General features: G+C 43.4%; 1 protein-coding gene across 2 annotated transcripts in view; it reads left to right on the top strand.

Annotated features, from left to right (window-relative positions):
* PARVB (parvin beta) overlaps positions 1 to 16339 on the top strand; it is a 94062-nt gene extending 77723 nt beyond the window's left edge. For both annotated transcript variants that reach the window (XM_089680797.1, XM_089680798.1), the window contains exons 12-13: positions 1512 to 1584; positions 9293 to 16339. In XM_089680797.1, coding sequence (XP_089536923.1) covers positions 1512 to 1584; positions 9293 to 9369 — 150 coding nt within the window. In that variant the 3' untranslated portion in view covers positions 9370 to 16339. The remainder of the gene's footprint in view (positions 1 to 1511; positions 1585 to 9292) is intronic.
* Positions 16340 to 23971: the final 7632 nt, after the last annotated feature.

Raw genomic sequence — 23971 nt, 5'->3', positions numbered from 1 at the left:
CATAAATATGAACAAAGTTTTGAAAATGTGCACGAAATGCATTAGGGAGGAGCCTAAGCCAGTGACACTAGATTGCCTGAGCCACGAGGGAGGCTGGCGGCCATCTTGGATCTATGTTTTGCATTCCTGTACACCATAGCTGCATTCTTATGGTCCAGATGTGAGTTCACTTTGTTCATATTTATGGTTCTTTTAATGATTCAATAAACTTACTGCACTATATAGCACTTTCTTCTCTGGCTCGTTCATTTTGAGCCACTAAGGTAGATCCCTTGTAAGTGCTTACCATTGGGTGCGTAAAAGTGAAGTGAATCTTCCCCGTGATCCGGAGAGTGTCAGTGGAGGAGAGGCTGTGTGGAGACCTGTTGCCAGAGGTGTTCCATACATTTCAGGATGATGATGACGACCAGGAGTGGTCTTGATTACTCAAAAGCGCTATAATTTGCGCTGTCTGGTTAGTGCAACTTACTCTTTCCCACATGCACCTTATGCACGGATCTGCACCTCTTTGAAGATTTATATGTCACTAATACACCATTTGGCATCTTTAGATGCAGACTTGCACCCTTATGTGACACTTATTCGGATTCTAATAACTTTTCTATGTGGTTTCATACTGGACTGAGCATTAGCTTGTTTCGCATGCGTTTACAAATACGTTATACATTGATGCACTTATTTTTATGTGATGAATTTTATGGATCATTTTGAGCGCTGCATAGTTGGATATTGTTTGAGGGTTGGAGGTTTAACCTTTTTATGCCAGCTGCTATTTATACGTTTCTAGCACTCGTTTACCATTTCTATCTACATATATGAATGTGTGTAGAATTCTATAGATACAGTATGTGGATACTTATTTATAGACTGATAGATGATAGGAATATCTATATTTTATATTTAGAAATCTTGATAGAGGGAGAAAGTAGATATTGACAGTGGGGAGATGGCTATTAATAGAGATTGATTGATATCGGTAGAGGGCTGATTCACACCAAATGCAGTGTGGGGAAGGCACGTTCCATGATCATTCCCTACACTGCAGGAGAATGCACTGCCCTTGTGAGAGCTTGCGGGTGCCAATGAATTGTTAATGGCACCCCAAACAGATCTTGCAAATGCAGCTCATTTGTGGGCACAAATCACATGGTACCGCAGTACCGTGCAGTTTGACGCAGTGTGTTCTGAAAAAGTAGTGCTTGCACTACTTTTCCTCATTGCAGTGTGTTTTGTAGCCTATTCTAATAAATTGCCTGCAAAACCAGACCACAAGGGAACACACGTGTTGTTATCTGGCCCCAATAGGGGAGATGGGTATTGATGGAGGGGGGGAGATGGGTATTGAGGGGGAAGGTAGATATTGATATAGATGGACAAATATTGGTGAAGGGGGGAGGTAGATATTGATGGATTGATAAATATCAATCCGTATAGATCTGTGTAGATGTACATCTATATAAACATCTGTAAGTTGTTTTTTTTTTTTTTTTTTTTTTTTTTTTTTTCTGCAGGTTCACAATATTTCCTTTTCATTTGAACTGATGCAAGACGGTGGACTGAAGAAACCTAAAGCCAGACCAGAAGGTATAAAGTATTTTTATCTGTACACCCTATACTGTATAACAAACTTCTGTGCATAACAAGAGGGCAGCTGATAAGGATACAGACGTGACTCCACTGGGGTTAGTGGGTGATCTACAAAGTGTGCTTACCCCTATTAGCCAATGACCGGAAGTGGTGGGAATTGCAAAATTTTACAGTTGTCACCAGAACAGCAATAGAGGGAAAAATCATCCAATGGGGACACCTGTCACCTGTCTGTCACTTTGACAGAGATAACTGTCAAATGCGGGATTTCCCCTCACCTTTGTTTAGGGAAGAGAAAGTGTCAGGCAATCTCCCCAATGGGAAGCCAGAATGTTATCAAGCCTGACCTTCCTCTGGCAAAAACACTTTCCTAGTTTTGGATCAAGCAGAGTTCCACTTTAAACCATATGCACAAAAGCAGAACTATTATTGATGCACACAGCAGCCAATCATTCCCTTGAAAACATAAAAATCCACATGCATTGGGCATCAAGAAGTGGCTGTCCTCCAGAAACTGATGAAAAGCTGCACGGGGCCCAGTACATTTCTGTGTTCCTGACACCTGTCAGTGTTTTTTTGTCCCTGAGGTGCCTGTGCGCCTAGGAATAAAATTACGCCTTAAATTGGGGTTATTATACTGCCTTTGCACATTGCCTTGAGGTGAGGAGAATTATAAATCAGCGTGATAATGGACTCTGCTTCACAACAAAGCTTGACAAGTCAATTTCCAGCCTCCTTGAGAGTTACAAACATTACATTTAATACCATGGTGAGCTCGGATTGGCCCTTGCCTGTTACCATAGTTACGGCACTTTAAGTATTCCTTGCCTGTCAATACAAACTTTAAATCTTCCTCTAAACGTGGAGGTCAGTATTATAAAAATGTGGAGTTATTGATTAATTTGGTACCCAATTATAGGGTTTCTATTGATAAAATCTGGTATTATTATGCCTCAAGGCTCATTGGCTTCATCTGAGGTTTTAGATACAGCGTAGGCCAAAATCCCAGCTGCCTTAAGGCAAATATCATTTTTTTTTTTTTTTTTTGCAATTACACTTGGCTCTGGTATATTATAAATTCTAATTATGGGACAATGGCGCTAAGATTATTGATATTTTCTTTAGTGTGGATATATTGCTGCTGAAAGGTTTGAAACATGAAATAGGATTCAGAATGATACTCTGTGGAAGGATCCAGATTAATTTCTTATATACATTTCAGTAAATCAATAAGTATCACAGCCTCCATTTTTAATAAATTATAATTTAAAGAAACCGTTTATTGCTTTTTAATAAGGAGATATTGGAAATGACTAAATACAATGCATGTTTGTGAGATTCATTTGCATTCCAGGGCTTGCAGTGCTGGGAAAAATAGTCCTTTCCTCCCCCATCCTGTCCTTCCTGCTGATTGACAGCACAGCTTATTCACAGCAGAGCTCTGGATGCTCCCATCCCATTAACCACCATGTCCGCATTGTAATATTTGGTGCATGTCAAACCTTGTAGCTTTTTTTTTTTTTTTTTTCTGTGGCCATATGTTTGAAATGATTGCCAGAGCTGCATTAGCTACTGAACGTGTTTTAGGAGAATGCAGTGTAAGCCAATTTACACAGGACCCAGTTAACCTCCAGCATGTCTTTGGAGTGTGGGAGGAAACCAGAGTACCTGGAGGAACCCATGCAAGCACAGGGAGAAAATGCAAACTCCATTCAGATAGTGTCTCAGATTGGATTCAAGCAGTGGACCCCATTGCTAACCATTAAGGCACTCCTAGATTGTAAGCTCCAAGGAGCAGGGCCCTCCTATCCCTCTTTTATTGAACTGTATTGTTACGGTATTGTTTCCCGTTATATTGTAAAGTGCTGAGCAACCTGTGGGCGCTATATAAATCCTGTTTAATAATATCAGGGTCGTCCCTAGGGTGGTGTCACCCAGTGTGGCAACGTGGTGTCACTCCTCCAGAGGTGGGCGGTCCCTATCGCACACACATAGCCTGGCTTTTCCCCTTCCTGTGTCCCCCGTCGCATCCCCCAGACCGGTGTTGCAAGATCATTTAACCCCGTATAGGTTGCAAGCCGACGATCCCCACAAGATGGATCGGATCTGCGAATTGGGGAGCATAATTAATCGGTCTGGGGGGTGCGACGGGGACACAGGGGGGGGAAGAGCCAGGCTGTGTATGCACGACAGGGACTGCTCACCTCTTGAGGGGTGACACCACATGTTACAGCAGATCCGATCCATCTTGCGGGGTCCGTCGGCACGCTTTAAAACTTCTTGGTGTCAGTGAGATAGGTGTCACCCGGTGCGGTGCACACCCACCTAGGGACGCCACTGGGCACTATGCTTGCATTTTTTTTTTTTTTTTATTTGGCTTCGGGCCTATTTAGACTTGTGTTGCAGTAACACACATTATCATAGTGATACTTTAAAGCAGAATAGAACTCAAAAAACAAACAAAAGCCAACAGGCAGGATTTTAGGACAAGAGACCATATCTGTCTTTTCTGTCGCAAATGCTTCTCTCTGCTTGTCAGTGTTAATGTAGAAATAGCCGCACGTGTGCAGCTCCACGTACATTTATGGCACTCTGTACCGTCATGATGTGACTCCCATGTGCATGTAAATGAGTGATGTCATTGCGGTACAACCAGTGAAGCGGCCGAAGAGTCCTATTGTAGAAAGAAGACTGGGTGAAGATGGAAGTGCCTGAGGCCAGGGTGAAGATGGAAGTGCCTGTGGCCAGCGGGAATGCTGACAGTGCAGCGCTGAAGAGGATTGTGTAGCGAGTGTCTGCTGTAATGTGCTAATATTGTGTGCACACCAATGCATTAAGGTGAACACCTCCTGGGGACCCATTTTCTTTAAAACATGCTAAGTTTAAATCACTTTAATTTTGAATAGCACCCCTTCACACTAAGCCCACACTCCTGCGTGACAAATCGTGGTGAATGGTAATGCACTACTGTGAGTTGTGGTACGCAGCTTTAGAAATAATAGTGCAAATCTGATTTTAGGCCAAATGAATGGGCTGCCCTAACGCAATGCACATTAATATGTGACATCAAGCATGTTTGGCACACCGCAAAGGACTAGATCCTAGTCTGAATAGGCCATTTGCTCAATTTGCTCATCTTACTGTTACATAGTAAAGCTTGCTTAAGGGGTGCCTTAACAGGCCTTGTGCCTAGAGGTCATTGGTCACAAAGTATTAGCAGTCTCCTAAAGGGAGCATATAATCTATGTGAACAAGCAGGTGCTACACCCAGGGATGATCCCCACGGAGGTGGAATGTCAGTGCTCCGGCTCTGTGTTTCTTCCCAGCACAAATAAAGCTGAATGGTGAGGATTAGTATAGATGGCACTCCTCTTCCCAAATAGTAAAGTTTATTGAGCGAGTAAAATGTGCATATAAAATGGCGTACGTGTTTTGGCAATAAGCCTTGGTCATAGCCATATGACTAAGGCTTATTGCCGAAACGCGTAAGCCATTTTCTATGCACATTTTACTCAATCAAAATGTATTATTCAGGAAAACGAGTGTTGGTTGTACCAGTCCTCATCATTCAGCGTATAATATATGTACAGTTTTAAATCTACCGTATTTGCCGGCGTATAAGACGACTTTTTACCCCTTGAAAATCTTCTCAAAAGTCGGGGGTCATCTTATACGCCGGTATACGGCATACTGACATTTTTTAGGGGGGCGGCGCGTTGCCGCCGCCGCCCCCCCCCTTCCCCCAATGGAAGGGACACTAAGTACAGGGGTGGGCAGCGGCTGTTTCTTACCTGGTCCCGGTCCCACGACGATCCGGTCCAGGAAGCGCGGCTGCGCCTTCAGTTCGGCCACTGGATGTTCGTGCGGCTGCTCGGCTCCGCCTCCTCACCAGTGATTGGCCGCCAGAACTGTAGCTCAGGAAAGGCACACAGGCGGCCAATCACCGGCGAGGGGGTGGAGCCGAGCGGCCCCGCGAAAATCGAGTGCAGGACCAGCAGGTAAGTGGTCAGTGTAGAGGTGCTGCTGCAACCACATATGCTGGCTGCAGCAGCACCATACGAGAACCGGGTCAGCAAGTGTCAGTGGGAGGAATAGTGCCCCATCATTGGTGTCACTGATACCAATGATGGAGCACTATTCCTCCCACTGATACCAATGATGGGGCACTATTCCTCCCATTGACACTAACGATGGGGCACTATTCCTCCCCCCCACTGACACCAACGATGGGGCACTATTCCTCCCCCCCACTGACACCAACGATGGGGCACTATTCCTCCCCCCCACTGACACCAACGATGGGGCACTATTCCTCCCCCCCCCACTGACACCAACGATGGGGCACTATTCCCCCCCCCCCCACTGACACCAACGATGGGGCACTATTCCTCCCCCCCCACTGACACCAACGATGGGGCACTATTCCTCCCCCCCCCACTGACACCAACGATGGGGCACTATTCCTCCCCCCCCCACTGACACCAACGATGGGGCACTATTCCTCCCCCCCCACTGACACCAACGATGGGGCACTATTCCTCCCCCCCCACTGACACCAACGATGGGGCACTATTCCTCCCCCCCACTGACACCAACGATGGGGCACTATTCCTCCCCCCCACTGACACCAACGATGGGGCACTATTCCTCCCCCCCACTGACACCAACGATGGGGCACTATTCCTCCCCCCCCACTGACACCAACGATGGGGCACTATTCCTCCCCCCCACTGACACCAACGATGGGGCACTATTCCTCCCCCCCCACTGACACCAGCGATGGGGCACTATTCCTCCCCCCCCCACTGACACCAACGATGGGGCACTATTCCTCCCCCCCCCACTGACACCAACGATGGGGCACTATTCCTCCCCCCCCCACTGACACCAACGATGGGGCACTATTCCTCCCCCCCCCCACTGACACCAACGATGGGGCACTATTCCTCCCCCCCCCCACTGACACCAACGATGGGGCACTATTCCTCCCCCCCCCCCCCCCACTGACACCAACGATGGGGCACTATTCCCCCCCCCCCCCCCACTGACACCAACGATGGGACACTATTCCCCCCCCCCCCACTGACACCAACGATGGGACACCATTCCTCCCACTGACACCAACGATGGGGCACTATTCCTGCCACTGATACCAATGATGGGGCACTATTCCTCCCCCTGATACCAATGATGGGGCACTATTCCTCCCACTGGTGTGCACTGGAAGAGGGGTAGTCTTATACGGCGAGTATAGCTCAAACACTAAATTTTAGCAGGAAAAGTAGGGGGGTCGTCTTATACGCCCAGTCGTCTTATACGCCGGCAAATACGGTATATGTAAATGTGTTCAGTTTAATGTACACCATCTTATCAATGTTTAGTATTTTACAAATCTTCTACTTTTCGCTTCTTATGTATGTACATGGGGAAGGCCATATCTGTTCATTACATATGCAGGCTTCGCCTCCTGTTTAGTAGTGATGTATGGTGACCGCGTTCTACAACTCCTCTCTCTCAAGTCTATGGGGGAGACTTGCTGAAACCAAACCCAGTCTGGTGCACCTGTGCATGGTAGCCAATCGGTTTCTAACTTCAGTTTGTACAGTTAAGCTTTGACAATATTTATTTATTTCAGGTACTTATATAGCGCCGTCAATTTACGCAGCGCTTTACATACATATATTGTACATTCACATCAGTCCCTAACCCTCAAGGAGCGTACAGTCTAAAGTCCCTAACTTACACTCATACATATACATACTAGGGCCAATTTAGACAGGAGCCAATTAACCTACCAGCACGTCTTTGGAGTGTGGGAGGAAACCGGAGCACCGGAAGGAAACCCATACAGTCACAGGGAGAACATGCAAACTCCAGGCAGGTGGTGCCGGGGTTGGGATTCGAACCAACGATCCTAGTACTGCCAGGTGGAAGTGCTAACCATTTAGCCACTGTGCTGCCCTGGAACCCTGGAAGCTGATTGGTTTCTATACAGAGCTGCACCAAATTTTGCACTCTCCAGTTTTAGTAAATCTCTCCAGATGCATCAGGTTTAACATCTACCTGACTAGCATTTTATTTCAGCAGTCTTTAAAGTAGATGTAAACTCTGACATTTATTTTACTAAAACACTATCAAAATTAACTGCCACAGATGTCCTGCAGCCTCTTCTGGTGGTACTTGCACTACTGTGATGGCTGTATAGAATTTCTCAGGATGGTTTTCCTGATGGTGACAACAATGGAACATTCCTGCATAATGTGTGCTTAAATGGCCTTTTGTCTCTATTGGAAGCCTGTGTGATGACACAAGAGCACAATTGGTAAACAAGGGACAAGCAGTGTCCTCCCAAAACTGGAAGTGCCTGCACAGGGATCTTTATGGCAGGGTCACCAGGGTAATCGTTTAATGGATAGCTGCAGCCTTAAAAATATTGGAAAACATTTTTAACATTACAGTAAAATGTTTAAGCGTATATGGGTTTACATGTACTTTAAGCATGATTTTAATTACCTGAGATACAGGTAACCATCAGAGTAAGTTTCACAAATCTGGTTTTTGATGGTTATTAACATCTCTGCCTCCTGGCCTTGCAACAGGATCTAAATGCCAGGAGGTGGGAATTCTGATCATGTGACCACTGTGATTGGCAGTCACAGTGGTTACATGATTGGAAAGTTCCCTATGCATACTTGCTTTCTAGTACCTGCTTGTTACTGTACTGGGAGTGTTTACAGAGGGATGCATGCACTCACCAACCACTTTATTAGGTACACCTTGCTAGTGCCAAGAAAATACCCCCACACCATTACTACACCACCACCAGCCTGAACCGTTGATACAAGGCAGGATGGATCCATGCTTTCATGGTTTTTTTTTTTTTTTGTCAAATTCTGACCCTACCATCTGAATGTTGCAGCAACCAGTCTGCCCATTCTCCTTTGACCACTGACACAACTGCCACTAACTGGATATTTTCTCTTATTTGGACCATTCTCTGTAAACCCTAGAGATGGTTATGCTTGAAAATCTGAGTCGATCAGCAGTGTTTTTTTTAAATACTCAGACCAGCCCGTCTGGCACCAACAACCAAGCCATATTCAAAGTCACTTAAATCCTCTTTCTTCCCCATTATGATGCTTGGTTTGAACTTAAGCAAGTAGAATTCACCATGTCTAGATGCCTAAATGCTTTGTTTCTGCCATGTGATTGGCTGATTATCATTTTATGTTGCCAAGCAATTGAACAGGTGTACCTAATAAAGTGGTCGGTGAGTGTATATGCATATGGCCAATTGTTAAACTTTCAGGTAGGTTCTACAGTAATTACTTCATGTGTGCGGTTTGAAAAGTCCCCTTAAAGATACCCTGCCAGGCCTTCAAAGATTTAATTCCGCCAGTAACTAGCAGTAGAAGACTCCGTATAATCACCTCTCTGGAGGCTTGTGTGTTCTATTTCCCCTGTGCTCCTGTGCTGTAGCCTCCATAGGCTTCCTTGGTATTCAGCACTTTTGGGAATGTCCGGGTGGTAGGAAGTAAATATACTGTCTTGTGTTGCAGGGTACTGACAGGTTTATATCTTGAGTTCTCCATAATCTTGTGGGTGTTTTTTTTTTTTTTTTCTTTATCGGACTATATACAGTAGCTGTTGGATGCCAGGAATAATGTATAAAGTGTAAGCTGTTTCTCTTTGCCTTTCCTTCCAGACATTGCCAACCTGGACCTGAAGTCGACACTGAGAGTGTTATATAATCTGTTTACAAAGTACAAGAATGTGGAATGATCCAGCGGTCAGATAAGGTCTTTCCTGTGCCTTATGTCTGCTATCCTAAAAGACCAGTTACTCATGTTGGACATCAGTACAGAGACTTGTGCCAATCAGAACCACTGCTTTTGTACATAAGAACATTTCTCTAAAGAAACCGATTTAGGACCTGCATATTATGTGGAGCTACGTGTGTCCATATGTTGGGGTATGTTTGCAAACTAGGCTAACGTCAGTCTGTAAAATATCAAAGCACAAGAAGGAGCATGCCAGCATAGGGGTTGATTTATTAAAGGCCAATAGACTGTGCACTTTGCAAAGTGTAGTTTCTCCAGAGCTTAGTAACTGACTAAGGCTTCACTTTGCAAAATGTATCCAATCACGTGCAGCATAGGGGTTGATTTACTAAAGGCCAATAGGTTGTGCACTTTGCAAAGTGTAGTTGCTCCAGAGCTTTGCAAAGTGAAGCTTTAGCTCATTTACTAAGTATATCCAATCACGTGCAAGGAAAATAAAATCAGCATGTTTGCTTGCATGTGATTGGATGATGGAAGTCAGCAGAGCTTCCCCTCATTTACTAAGCACTAGAGCAACTGCACTTTACAAAGTGCACAGTCTATTTGCCTTTAGTAAATCAACCCCATAGTGTAGAAAGTCGTCTTCTCACAGGTTCAAAATCGACTTCAGTGGCTGGGTGCTTTGCAAGCGCTGGACTCAATTCTCCACTCTCGCTGGATACCAACATTGATGGCCACAAGTGGAGGTTCCTGGTTTTGTCACATCTCTAACTACATGCAAGCTCTGTAGGGACTTTTACCTGTGAGTGTATTACTGTTTTTATTCATTTAATGAAGGCTTGTAACTCAATGTTGGTGTGCTCTTTATGGTGCTTTGATATTTAGAGTTGTAGGAGAGCTCCTCACTGGTCTATAAGCTGCAAGGCTGGATCATTTAGGTTCCTTTCTCCGATGAACATTGGATTTATGTTCCATGCGTACTGCCTTTACTTTATAGGGCAATTCCACCTTTACTTTAAATTTAAAGAATTGCCAATATCCTCTCCACCACTCCAGTCACTGCGGCACTTGTCTGCTGTGCTGATAATCCTGCGCTGGCCACATCTGCCAGAATACCAGTTCACACTTTTTTTTTTTTTTTTTTCCATACCAGATTTTGGAGATGGTGTAGAGGCATAATGCCAGCAATGGCTAGCGGTTATTGGTCAGCACAGTTGACTGCACTGACCAATGACAGTCTCTTCTTTCTTCTGGGCAGGAGAAGAAGAGACTGTCATTAGTCAGTGCTGTCATGGGACCGCGCTGACTAGTGACCACTAGCCATTGCCAGAATTTTGCTGCTATGCAGCTCCCAGGGCTGTGTCTGGCTTTTACAAGTGTATGGGTCGGTACATTGGCAGACACGGGTGGTGAAAGATTATCAACACAGCAGATGACTGCAACAGGGATTGGTTGGGAGGGCATTTGGAGTTGCACAAGTGTGAATGAAACCTTACACTTTGAAGAATTCCAAAGTTGTGTGATTTCTGTTGCAACTTTGAATGCATGTGACTTGGATGTGACTTTGGCTGTCGACTTTGGCTTTGACTGTTGCACAACTGTTGCATTGATAACATTTAAGATGCGACTTTTGAGAGTTTGCATTGCAGTCAGACACCCAAGTCACATGAAAGTCACAGCAAAGTAGTGCAGGAACCTTTTTTAAAGTAGCTGCGATTTTTAAGTTGCTTCAAAAACACACGCTGCGACTTGTCATGTGACTTTGTCTAAAGTCGCAGGACAGGTTGTACAGGTGTGAATGGAGCCTAAAGGTGAATTCCTTTCGACTTGTTTTTTTTTTTTTGGTATATGGGTAATACTGTGTCAAGTGATATCACACTTAGATACTTTAACATAATGTTGATACTTTTATATAACTGGATACATTTTCTGTCTCATGCGCATACAAGTGTCAGTTGAATTATTTTTTTTATTTCCTTCTAGTAGCCGTCGTTTGGAAAGCAGCTTCCCGTTTTTCGATTTATTGTGGTCTGCAATTTTTGTGGGGCTAGTTAGTGTAGCCTGGGGCAGATGGAGTTGGTGATCAACCATTGATCTGTCGTATTCAACAAATAGTTCTTATTTATAAAGTCCACCTATAGTGAGAGAAAAAATGGGGAGGAGGTTTACCATTTACTGACACTCTTCTGAAAATGCCATTTTTCTGGCTGTCTGGTATCAGTACCTCGAAACCTAGTACAAGCGTGCTTTAAATGCAATCAGGAAGGGACAGAATTCTTTCTTTCCTTGCTTCGAGCCATTGACCCAGAAAGTATTGAAGATATTGGATCAGCATGAAAGCTGCCGAAAGCCGTGTATTCCAAACACATTTTAGATGTGTTCAGGCACAACAACCGTTTGGGTGTTAATTTACTTTATTATGTGTGTGGGAGAGGGGGGGTGAACGCCGCTCAAGACCGAGGCCTCTGTCACCAAGCCCCCTATGGGCAGGGTGAAATGTGTCAGGAGTCGTGTCCAAGCAGCGGCTGAGGCCATTTATCATATGGTGTAGTTCTGACTCCTGGGGATCGGTCTTGAGCTTCACACACATTACCAAGTCTTTGGAGTAACTTGGGACTCCGCTCCCTTCTCTCTTCTTTGCCGGCAGGGTGACTATACTCTACAACCAACCTTGAGCAGCGCCAGAAGCTCTTAAACGGTCCCCATTTACTTTATTGGCCAGAATAGTAATTTATTCTGGCCACTGCAGTGAATGAACACTCAAACACACCTGACATTTAGGTGCGTTTAGACACGTCAGGCGGTTTTTCTGCCTAAACCCTCCTCTCCTGAACAAATTTTTGGTCAATTTAGGTGTCTGCCCCTGAAAGCCACTACCTCTAAATGCCTGCATGGACACACAGGTCGAAATAGAGAGGCGTTTAGGGGCAGAAAAAAAACAAGCATTTGACAGCTGCTGGGTGCATGAGGCCTTAGAGCATTTAGAGTTAGAGGTGAAATCTTCCAGTGGGGACAACTGTCTAAGATGGGCAGTCCCCTCACTTTTGGAAGATTTCCTCTCATTTGCTGTTGATTCTCCATGACAGGAAGTAAAGGGAAATCTCCCCAGCCAGACATAGACAGCAGGCAATAACCTGAAAGAGGGGTTTAACCCTTCCCTACTGAATTCAAAACATCTATCCATCATTATCTAACTCTTTCCTCCCCAACCTGTCCCTGCCCCCCACCCCTTTTCATTCAATTCTAAAATCATGGAGGCCTGGCATCACGTGTGCATTGCATAGGGCAGGCTCCATGCAAATGAACACCCAATCCCTCCCATCAGACATGATCCGCCTACATTGCATAGAGAAACACAGAATTCCAGCAATGGCATCACAGGGTCTAAATTAAGATATTCATGAAAATGGGAAAGGTATTATTTTAAGAATGTATTTAGCATGTCAAAGAGGGGAGAGAAGGAATCGGGGAGGCATAGATGTAAGCAGATGAAACTTCAACATTAAATGCCGTTGACTTTATTACCCACGTGGCTATGCATCTCAGCCCAGTACCGAAAAAGTGAAGCTGTTTTTTCGAAGGGTTGAATAACAATGTTGTATATTAACATGAATTAACATCAAACTTACAGGACCAGATTCTGCCCTCAGCTAACACACTACCAAAGATTTCTCATTCCACTGACAGCACTGTTCTCAAAATGCAGCTATTTGTTGAGGTTTAATGAAATGTTTATACTGAGTGCCAGTCTAGAGAGTTAGTAGACTTCATAGCCACTTATAAGTCGTTTGCAAGGCAGATTTTAAAGATGAACTCCAGGCAGATATAAAAGACACAAGACGCAAGCATTGTAAGTACCTGAATTTGGCTTGGTATTAACCTCTTGCAGTCCATGTACAGCAGAGCTCCGATTGGTAAAGGGATGGGCAGCACTGGGAACCATCGGGTGTGGTGCATACTAATATGATAAGGAACATGCTACTAGGAAAAGAGCAGAGGGATGAGCTCATCAGCCACCTGCTGCCCTGTCCAGTATGAAGGCTCTAGTGGAGACCTAACACCACTGTAAGTGCTGTCCTCTGCTTGGCTGTGCTGTGTGGCAGAGCTGTATAAATCTCAGTTCTTAATGGACAACAGTGCAAATCCTTTGTCGTGCAAAACCTTTCCCTGATATATCTGGGGGTTTTTTTAGTTGTTTGCCTGGAGTTTAGCTTTAAACTTATACTAAGTGCACTTAGGGCAAGATAAAGGTTGCCACTGCTGCATATTTGTCCCAAGTCCGTGGTTCTAAAACCAAAGAAATGCATGCCTGGGTTTTTCTGATTGCAGTCAGCGTTGCCAGTCCACAGGGGTGATACACAACCCAGTCTGTGTCTCCTGTGCCAATCATAGGGTTTCCCTAAGGGGTGATAATGAGCCTTTGATGTGTCGGTGTCCGTGGTATCTTGTACAGAGATTTTTTAGCTTGTGATATAGATTGCCTTTTCAGTGCCTCATGTATGTGGTCCTCTGGGTAATGGGCTCCATGCCATGTTAGTTTCTAATAACTAGGCAGCTTTATTGAGCTTCCTATATTACAACACATTTTTATATTCCACTGGTAGCAAATTCAGACATCTGAAGCAATATTCTTGGTTGCCTCATTGCCTTGAGTGACTTTCAAACCTTGGAAACGGACCATGGAAGAAGGTCGATTTTTGAAACTCATGGGGCAATATAGACACTTCTCATTTCAGATGCTTGAACAGAGAAATTTTAGAGGTCATGAAAATCCATGATTCAAGGGCAACCATGACAGCCTTATGGCCTATTCCCACAGGAACAATCGAAACTTTAAAATATGTCCATCATACGCAAGTGAATCCTCCTAGAAAGCAGGCCTGGTTAGCCAGGGAATTGTGCTAGAAGTGGCCGACATCATTGTAATGTTTCTAGTGTACTGACTGGTTTATTCTGTGACCTTATCATAGAATGGTAGCCACCAACATGTGTGGGTGACAGGTACACTTTGTAAGACTGTAGTTAAAGGTTATGTACAGGGTTTTAGTACATATATGCAACCTTCCCCTCCGAATAGTATATGTACAAGTACTGTAACCCCCTTTATGATAAGAGCACCACATCATATACATAAAACAAGAGGGGCTTATTCCTTTGAACAAGCCAAACCCTAATAGAATACAGGAACTTTTTTTATGATGCATATTTGACCATTTAATTTGATCAAAAAATATAAATTATTTGATCACTTTAAATGATCATATATGCACCATTAAAAGCCTGGTATTCGATTTTGGTTTGGCTTGTTTGTGGAAATAAGCCCCTCTTTTGTTTTCTGTATTCCCCTAATGTACAGGTGTCAAACACAAGGCCCGTGGGCCGAATCTGGCCCTCCAGGCCTTTTCATGTTGCCCTTGCACCTCTCCTGCAGGTACCCCATTGTCTTCTACCCCACCTTGTCCCAGCAGTCAGCAACAGAGAGGAGAATAGAACTACTCTGCCAAATTCTGCACCTCTCACCAGTACAGCTGCAGCACCCCTTCATCTCTGCATGCCCTGGTCTCAGCATACTCTGGTAACTGACTCCACTCCTCTTCTGGTCCTCCTCCAGATCCTGCACTTTCTGCTTTCCAGCTCTGCCCCCAATGGGGGTGCACAGTGATGTTAGAGAGGGTGTGGGATTCTTAACATTTGATGTAATGGGGGGGGGGGGGTAGTGCTCTGGACAGCTAGTCTTTCAGATACAACCGGCCCTTTGAGGGCAACCATAGTGTTGATAAGGCCTACAATGAAATGGAGTTTGACACCCTGCCCAAATGGTAATTAAGGTTTACCTCGCCCTTGAGCTGAGAAAAGATTTTCAGGGATCCATAGATCTATTAGAATAAGACACCATAAGGCTTTAAAGGCACAGCCCATTGATCGCATTATCAGTGTGCATTTACTATTTTTTTTGCATTGAAGCCTGCAGATCATTGCACTGGTGGTATGCACATCACAGGTGCAATGCAACAGATGTACGGACCTGTCATGGGGCCGGAGGAAGTGTGGCTGAAATACGGCTTGAAGAGGGGCAGTGGGATCTCTGGTGCATTCTGCAATAGTCTGTGCTGTGGTGGCATTTGGGACTGGTAGTCATTTCCACTGAGCAATCCCAGACCTTGATGAAACTGCTGTCTGTGGCCCTGCTAAATTGAGATAATTACAAGATGCAGCAGGCAAAAGCACCCCTCTGTTCATGTAAATTGAAGGCAGTTTGGGATTTTGGGATGTTTTCTGTGACCATGCATCATGTTATACCCTTAATATAGGTGGAACATGAAACATGGTCTAAAAAGTCAACTTTGTTTGAAAAAAAAAAAAATAGACCCTGTAAGAGTTAAACCTTTAATCCAACACACTGCCCCTATTCCTCTCTACACATTATATGGCTTCTAGCACAACCTCACCAATTAGGCTTCCTGAATACTGCCAATTGACCTTGATAAAGTTCAGATTCATAGGCTTTGCCCATCGAGGGTCTACTAGTTTGTTATATAAAAAGCTCTTTTTTTTATTTCTGCAAGATGGACAATCCCTTTTGTAGGCCTTAAGTATTTATTTGACCTTATTTTGAAAACTTGAACTTGTTCTGCTGTATTTTGCAATTTGTGTTTCAGACTTGAAAGACCATTAAATTGCATGTTGTGTTCTGAGTCATTTTATCGAAATTATACCAAAGAAATGGACATGACTGAAACGAAAAGCTTTTGCTTGCCGCATTACTGTTGCGTGTGCCTGGAGATACATGCTGGTCTGACTGTGTAGACTTTCTGGTGTGTTTGAGCTTTGGATTAACCTGTACTTGACTTGCTATTTATACCACTTGACTTTTTGTATTAAACATTCTTGTATTTATTTCACATAACCCTTTTGGACTTTTTGTTGATATAAATATCAATTTATTAAAATGTGAATTTAATGATTAAAAATGGCCTTGTCTTGTCTTTTTCCTTTTTTTTTTTTTTTTAATTCACTAAAGTGAAACTATTTGCAAAGTCAAAAATGAAATATTTTGATAGAGCCTATCATTGTCATTGGTACAACATTTGTTTCCCTTTAACAGATCAAGCAGTCTAGCAACAGTTTGTTACCACACTTAGGACAATCCATAGAATACTAACAGGGCTGCTTACAACAGTTTATTTACATGCTTAAAGTAGAACTATAGGCAAAATGTTTTTTTTTCCATTTTGGATAGAGGAAGGAAGGATTATAACTCCTATCAGTGGTTTTTTTTTTTTTGTTTTTTTTTTTCCCTTTTTTTTTTTCTCTCCATCTGTGTCCCGTTGTGGAGATTTCCCTTCACTTCCTGTCCCATAGCCAAACAGGAAGTGAGTGGAAATCCCTGAAAATTAAGGGAATTCCTTATGGACCCCCAGATCACCAGAACTAATGTCCCCATTGGAAGATTTCCCCTCTTACTTTTCTGGGGACAACCCAAAATGTTGGATTTTTTTTACTTTCAATGATAATGGCAAACAGGACAGATGGAGAGGGTGGCACAGCCATAAAAATGGACAGATGTTCTAATCCCCACCACTCTATCCAAAACTAAAAAAAAAATTTTTGCCTTTAGCTATACATTAACCCCCTCCCACCTGCCATATAAGGAAATGACGGGCGCACGGCGGTTCTCTCGTTCTGGGAGGACGTCATATGTCCTCCCACTCTAACTGCGTGTGTGTGCCCCCAGGGATCGGTGGTACACGGTGTCCCTGGGACACAGTGGATCATCGATGAATGGAAAGAGCTGATGACGTTGGCTCTGTCATGTGATCAGCTGTGTCCAATCACAGCTGATCGCATGTAAATAAGGAAATGCCAGTTATCGACATTCCTCTCCTCACGAGCTGTCACGCTGACAGCTGGTGAGGAGAGGAGAGCCGGTAATCTGCATTACTCAGAGGGCACTGATGATCAGTGTAGCCCCATCAGTGCCACCTATCAGTGCTGCCAATCAGTGTCACCTTTCAGTGCCATATAAGTGCAGCCTGTCAGTGCCCATCAGTGCAGCCTCATTAGCGCACATCAGTGAAGGAGAAAAATCACTTATTTACAAAATTTTATAACAGAAACTAAGAAAAAAATGACTTTTCATAATTTTAAGTTTTTGGTTTAGCAAAAAATAACTCAAAGGTGATTAAATACCACCAAAGGAAAGCTCTATCTGTCTCAAAAAAATTATAAAAATGTCATATGAGTACAGTGCTGCATAACTGCGTAATTGTCATTCAAAGTTCGACAGCGTGGAAAGCTAAAAAGTGGCCTGGGCAGGAAGGGGGTATAAGTCCCTGTAGCCAAGTGGTTAAAGTAAAATTTAATTTTTGATTAAATCAACTAAATGCATTCCAGGTATTTCCTAACAAAAGGTGTTCACATCTTACAGTCCATTTTCTGTAGAAAGTAGCCACAACCTAAAAAAAGAAGGCTTTCCTCTGCCCGCAAACTGCCAAGAAAGACCCTTGCTGTGTATGTGGAAGCAGTGGTCTTTCTACAGTGGCCCTGACACAACATCCATTGCTGAGTCTGTGCTCCCTGCTGATTAGAAAACTCTAGCACTATCTATACATACTGTACATCAACACTATTCTCAACATTTTACAAATGAACATTTAAAGGGGAGAAAAGCAACAGTTGTGTATCAAAGGGAAAAATGCAATATTAAAGTGGAACTTTAGTCAGAAAATTAAGTCCTGCTAGATCACTTCTGGCACATTTTTCAGGTATTGCCATGTAAAACATTAGAAAAAAATGTCTATAATACTGTTAAAATTCCAGTAATCAATCTCCCCCTGCTCTGCACATGCTCAGTTGCTCATTATTTTTAGGCACTGCTGAATTTGTAGAGGCTGACCTGCTGACAGCCTTAAAACAGAATATTTTACAGCCAAGGAAGCTGCTTCTGTTTGACCTGCAACTGTCATTGTGCTGCACATGTGATCAGTTATGACACCGCTCCTAGATTGTAAGCTCCAAGGAGCAGGGCCCTCAAATCCTTCTTGTATTGAACTGTATTGTTGCTGTATTGTCTCCCGTTATATTGTAAAGCGCTGAGCAAACTGGCGCTATATAAATCCTGTATAATAATAATAATGACACCAGCCATTTGATGGTTTGATAGTTTGTTTGAGGGCACAAGCAAATGTGACAGCATTCCAGGAATATAACTGGTTTTTGTTACACCTAAATCAGTGGGTTTAAAACTGCTTGATTATTTACTGCTGTGCAGGGGCTCTGGGCTTCAGCAAAATGGCAGTCTCCAGCAAGAGGAAATAGGAACAATTTTGGTAGCATAATTAATAATATGGAATGTATGTTCCTTGCATAAAAAACATTATTTTATTATCAAATTGTTATGGGTAAAGTTCCACTTTAAGTCTCCTTTCACACAGGCAGACCATTGGGGTCCACCTTCGAGGTGGACCCAATCAGACCATCAATTGTTCTCTATGGGGAGGCAGATGTAAACAGATACGTGTCTGTTCACACCCGCCTGCATCCGATCCAATCTGCTAAAAACAGGGCATCCATTTCCCATCTGTCGAATAGATTGGTTGACAGGTGGGTGTAAAACAGACAGGCGGTCTGTTCACATCCAACCTTCCCATAGAGAACAGCAGGCTGTGTCCATGTCTGCTCTGCACAAGCAGAAAGCGCTGTGCACTATTTTGTTTCCTTTGAGCCCATGATCTGCCTAATGTCCATGTACTGTATGTAGTATATTATATTCATATCTGGGGTCATAATGGTGTTCCAAGCTTTAAAGGAGACCTGCACTAAGACCTTTTCAACCAAAGGTCCATCCTGTACCCTGTACCCACAGAGGATGTGAAAGTCGCACTGAATTACACTATTAGATTATTATTATTATTATACAGGATTTATATAGCGCCAACAGTTTGCTCAGCGCTTTACAATATACAGGGAGACAATACAGCAACAATACAATTCAATACAAGAGGGTTAGGAGGGCCCTGCTCCTTGGAGCTTACAATCTAAGAGGGAGGGGCTAGTGGTACAAAAGGTAGTAACTGTGGGGGATGGACTGGTAGGAGGAATAGAAGATTCCATTATTAGCTAAGGGCAGGTTAGGCTTCCCTGAAGAGATTGGTTTTCAGAGATCGCCTAAAAGTGAGCAGAGTAGACGATCGTCTGATAAATTGGGGTAGAGCGTTCCAGAGGATGGGGGAAGTCCTGGAGATGAGCATGGGAGGAGGAGACAAGGGAGCTAGAGAGCAGGAGGTTGTGTGAGGAGCGGAGAGTACGGTTTGGGTGATATTTGGAGACAAGATCGGTGATGTATTTTGGGGCAGAGTTATAACTGGCTTTATACAGTATGTTATTGTTAATGTTTTGAATTTTATCCGTTGGGCAATGGGAAGCCAGTGGAGGGATTGGCAGAGAGGGGTGGCAGATACAGAATGGTTAGTAAGGTGGATGAGTCTGGCAGCAGCATTCATGATAGACTGAAGAAGGGATAGCCTGTGATGAGGTAGGCCAATGAGGAGGAAGTTACAATAGTCAAGGCGAGATATAACAAGGGAGTGAATAAGTTGCTTAGTGGTTTCCGAGGTTAGGAACGGTCGTATCTCGGAGATGTTGCGGAGGTGAAGTCTACAAGGTTTGGACAGTGATTGGATTTGGGGTGAAAGGACAGATGGAAGTCTAGGATTACACCTAGTACCCTGTCATGAGGGGAGGGACTGATGATTGTGTTATTGATCTTGATGGAGAAGTCAGGGGAGGGGGCACTGGCTGGGGGGAATACTAAGCGTTCAGTTTTGGAAAGATTGCGTTTGAGGAAGTGGAGTGACATCCATGCCGATATGTCGCTTAGTAGGTTAGTAATTTGAGAAGAGACTGAAGGGGTGAGGTGAGGAGTAGAAAGATAGATTTGTGTGTCATCAGCATAGAGATGGTAGTTAAAGCCATGGGAGTTTATCAAGTGACCAAGCGAGGAGGTGTAGATGGAGAAGAGAAGGGGGTCCAAGGAGAGAACCTTGAGAGGCCCCTACAGAAAGGTGGAGTGGAGAGGAGGAGACAGAGTTATAGGTAATGCTGAAGGAGCGCTGTGATAGGTAGGAGGAGAACCAGGAGAGAGCAGAGTCTCAGGAGGCCAAGAGATTATGCGTTTAATATGGATTGTGTTGCATGCAACGCCATTTTATGAACATTTATTTAAGATTTATAGTTTTTACTGGTACGCTAACATTTGGGACACTTTAATAATATTGCTTTTTTCACTCTGATTCACAACTATTTTGAATTGTCACTTGAATGTACAAATGCAAAATTTTGAGTTCAGTGATTGTGTGTGTATATAGAATATATATATCTATATAGATATATATATATACACATTCATACATACATCGCCCACTCTGTTCCTCCCAAGATATCTTCCTCTCTAGCTTCCTCATCACCTTCTCCCACACTCACCTCCAGGACTTCTCCAGAGCCTCTCCCAACCTCTGGAACTGCCTACCATAGTATGTCCGGTCAGCCCCCACCCTGTTTGTCTTTTGGCGATCTTTGAAAACTCACTTCTTCAGGGAAGCCTACCCCACCTTCACCTAAGAACTGTACTTGAATCACCTCCACCAGATCATCCCCCCGCAGCTATCACCTTTTGTATCACCTCCCCCTTCCTTTAGATTGTAAGCTCCACGAGCAGGGCCCTCGTATTCCTTCTGTACTGAAATGTATTGTAATTGTACTGTCTCCCTTATATTGTTGGCGCTATATAAATCCTGTATAATAATAATAACACACACCCCAGCATAAATGAGTACACCCTTTTTATAATTCCTGTGTACATATTGATTAAAATCTCACTTTTCAAGTTATGACAGAACTGAGTTTTATAGAACATTTGTTTAGCTCATTACATGACAGCAGGCTTAATAATTACCTTAGATTACAAACGTTTGTTTTACTAGAATTAGTTAATGCAAAAATGAATACTCCCCACAACAAAAATTACTACATCTAGTATGTTGTATGGCCTCCATGATTTGTAAGGACAGTACCAAATCTCCTAGGAATGGAATGAACAAGTTGGCAACATATTGCAACATCTATCTTTTTTCATTCTTGAAGAACGACCTCTTTTAGAGCCTGGATGCTGGATGGAGAGTGATGCTCAACTTGTCTCTTCAGAATTCCCCATAGGGGTTCGATTGGGTTCAGATCAGGAGACATACTTGGCCACTGAATCACTTTCACCCTGTTCTTCAGAGTGGCCTTAGATGTGTGTTTTGGATCATTGTCATGTTGGAAAAGTGGACGAAGACCAAGGGCATGGAGTGCTGGTAGTATCTTCTTTCAATGTAGAGCAGTACATCTGTGAATTCATGATACCATCAATGAAATGCAGCTCCTCAACACCAACAGCACTCATGCAGCCCCACAAAGAAACACTGCCACCACCATGTTTCACTGTAGGTACCATGCATTTTTCTTTTGTACTCCTCACCTTTGCGATGCCATACAGTTTTGAAGCCATCAGTCCCAAAAACATTTATCTTGGTCTCATCTCTCCAGAGTACAGAGTCCCAGTAGTCTTTTTCAGCGTGAGCCCTGACAAATTCTAGGACTTTTCTGTGCATGGGCTTTAGGAGAGGCTTCCTTTGTGGACAACACCCATGCAGGCCATTCCTCTGCAGTGTACACTGTATTGTGTCACTGGAAACAATCACCCCAGTTTGGCATTCTACTTCTTTAGATAACTGCAGGGAACTTGCATTACAATTTTCTTCAACCCTTCTCATCAGAAGACGCTCCTGTTGAGGTGTTACCTTCTCTGGATGGCCTGAACATCTCTGTGAGATGGTTGCAGTTCCATCTTAGTGAAATTTTTGTATCACTTTTGCTACAGTATTCTGACTGATAAGTAAAGCTTTGCTGATCTGCTTGTAGCCTTCACCTTTCTTGTGTAAATAAATTATTTTCTTTCTCAGGCCTTGTGACATTACTCTTCCATGTGGCGCTATTTCTGACAACATGAAATGGGAAGGGGTTTTCTTTAAGTAACGCCCTTTTATAATCAACTGTCTGTTGGACACCTGTTTAATGAATAATTAGACTCACCTGTAGTTGAATTCTTGTTAATTAGGATTTTGTTGTCTAAAATGTAGTTACTCCTAAGATTTTCATTGGGGTGTATTCATTTTTACAACATGGTCTTGAATGAATTTGTTAGGAAAAATACTTTTTTTTTTTGTGTGTGTCCAACTTAACAAATCTTGTTTGCAAACAATGGCCCACATTTGTGGGAGTATTTTTTAGTATAGTGTCCCATAGAAAATGTTGATTCTGAAAGGTAAAGGTTTTCTGAACCAAAACAACACACTTTAAAGCTTCACTCTAATGAAAAACCCATAGGGGGAATTCCATAAAGCTGCTTCCCCACTTTTCTGGCATTATTTCCTCTTGTGCTTGTGTTGTGCTTCACAAACCTTTTAACTTAGGACACTGTCAAACTCACCCATAAATTGCAACTGCAAGCCAAATGCTTGGCACACGGTAAAATTTCATACTTAAAAATAAAATCCCCCTTGGGATTGAAATAAAAAAAAAAAAACAGATGTTCAGGAGATGGCAGGATTGCCTTCTGAACACCTGCAAACTGCTGCTTTACTTAGGGTTGCCACCTCATCCCTTTAAAACCGAACACATATTAATGACACAGCTTCTGTGGCTGATTAAGGTGGTAATCAGGGGCGGACTGACCATTTAGGCACTCGGGCATTGCCCGAGGGCCCAGCGTCAGTAGGGGTCAGTTTTTGGGTGTGGGCGAGGACACAGGGGCCCCATGATTACCTATTGCCCGGGGGCCCCATGAGTTGCCAGTCCACCCCTGGTGGCAATTAAACTCACTTGGTGCCTTATCTTTATTAAATTAGCCTCAGAACCTGTGTAATTAATATGTGTTTGGTTTTAAAGGGATGAGGTGGCAACCCTAACTTTATTGCCCCCTGAAAAGTGATAAACTGCAGGTCACTTTTCAAAGGTTGGTAAGCATTTCTGCCAGTGTGAAAGAAGCCTTGCTCTTGCAGTGTGCCCCCTCCCCACTGCAAAGGGTATCTGCTTGTTTAGTCTAGGGGATGATGGCTAAGGTGATTCATTGCTCCCTGAAGATTTCCCCCTCTCCATGTGGCCGATCCTTCAACCCACTGCAATAGTAACGTGGTTTTTTTTTTTTTTCCTTCTTGGCAGTTCAACTTTTACATGTAGGAGTGTATTTATAAACCAGTCGCATACTGTAGCTGTTCATCCATTGAAACTGCATGTAAATTTGTTCTATGCAAATAGGGCAATATTGAGTGTTCTCAGACTACATTCATTGCACTTTGAATTTGTCAATGGGGAAAATACTACATTATGACCACTAGATGGCACTTAGAAGCACACTTATTTTCTATGATAGTCAGCGCCATCTAGCAGCCAAAATGTATTTCCCTTTTTTTTTCAATGAATAACTTTCCATCAGAGAATATAGCCTCAAATCACTAGATTTGCTCCATTTTCACAGAACAAATTTACTGCAATTTAGGTAGATC

This window comes from Staurois parvus, unplaced genomic scaffold, assembly GCF_062004578.1.
Source record: "Staurois parvus isolate SC_StPar_1 unplaced genomic scaffold, SC_StPar_1.0 ptg000249l, whole genome shotgun sequence".
NCBI lineage: Eukaryota > Metazoa > Chordata > Amphibia > Anura > Ranidae > Staurois > Staurois parvus.
Note: the sequence above shows the minus strand (reverse complement) of the source record. Positions and strands in the feature narration are given on the sequence as shown.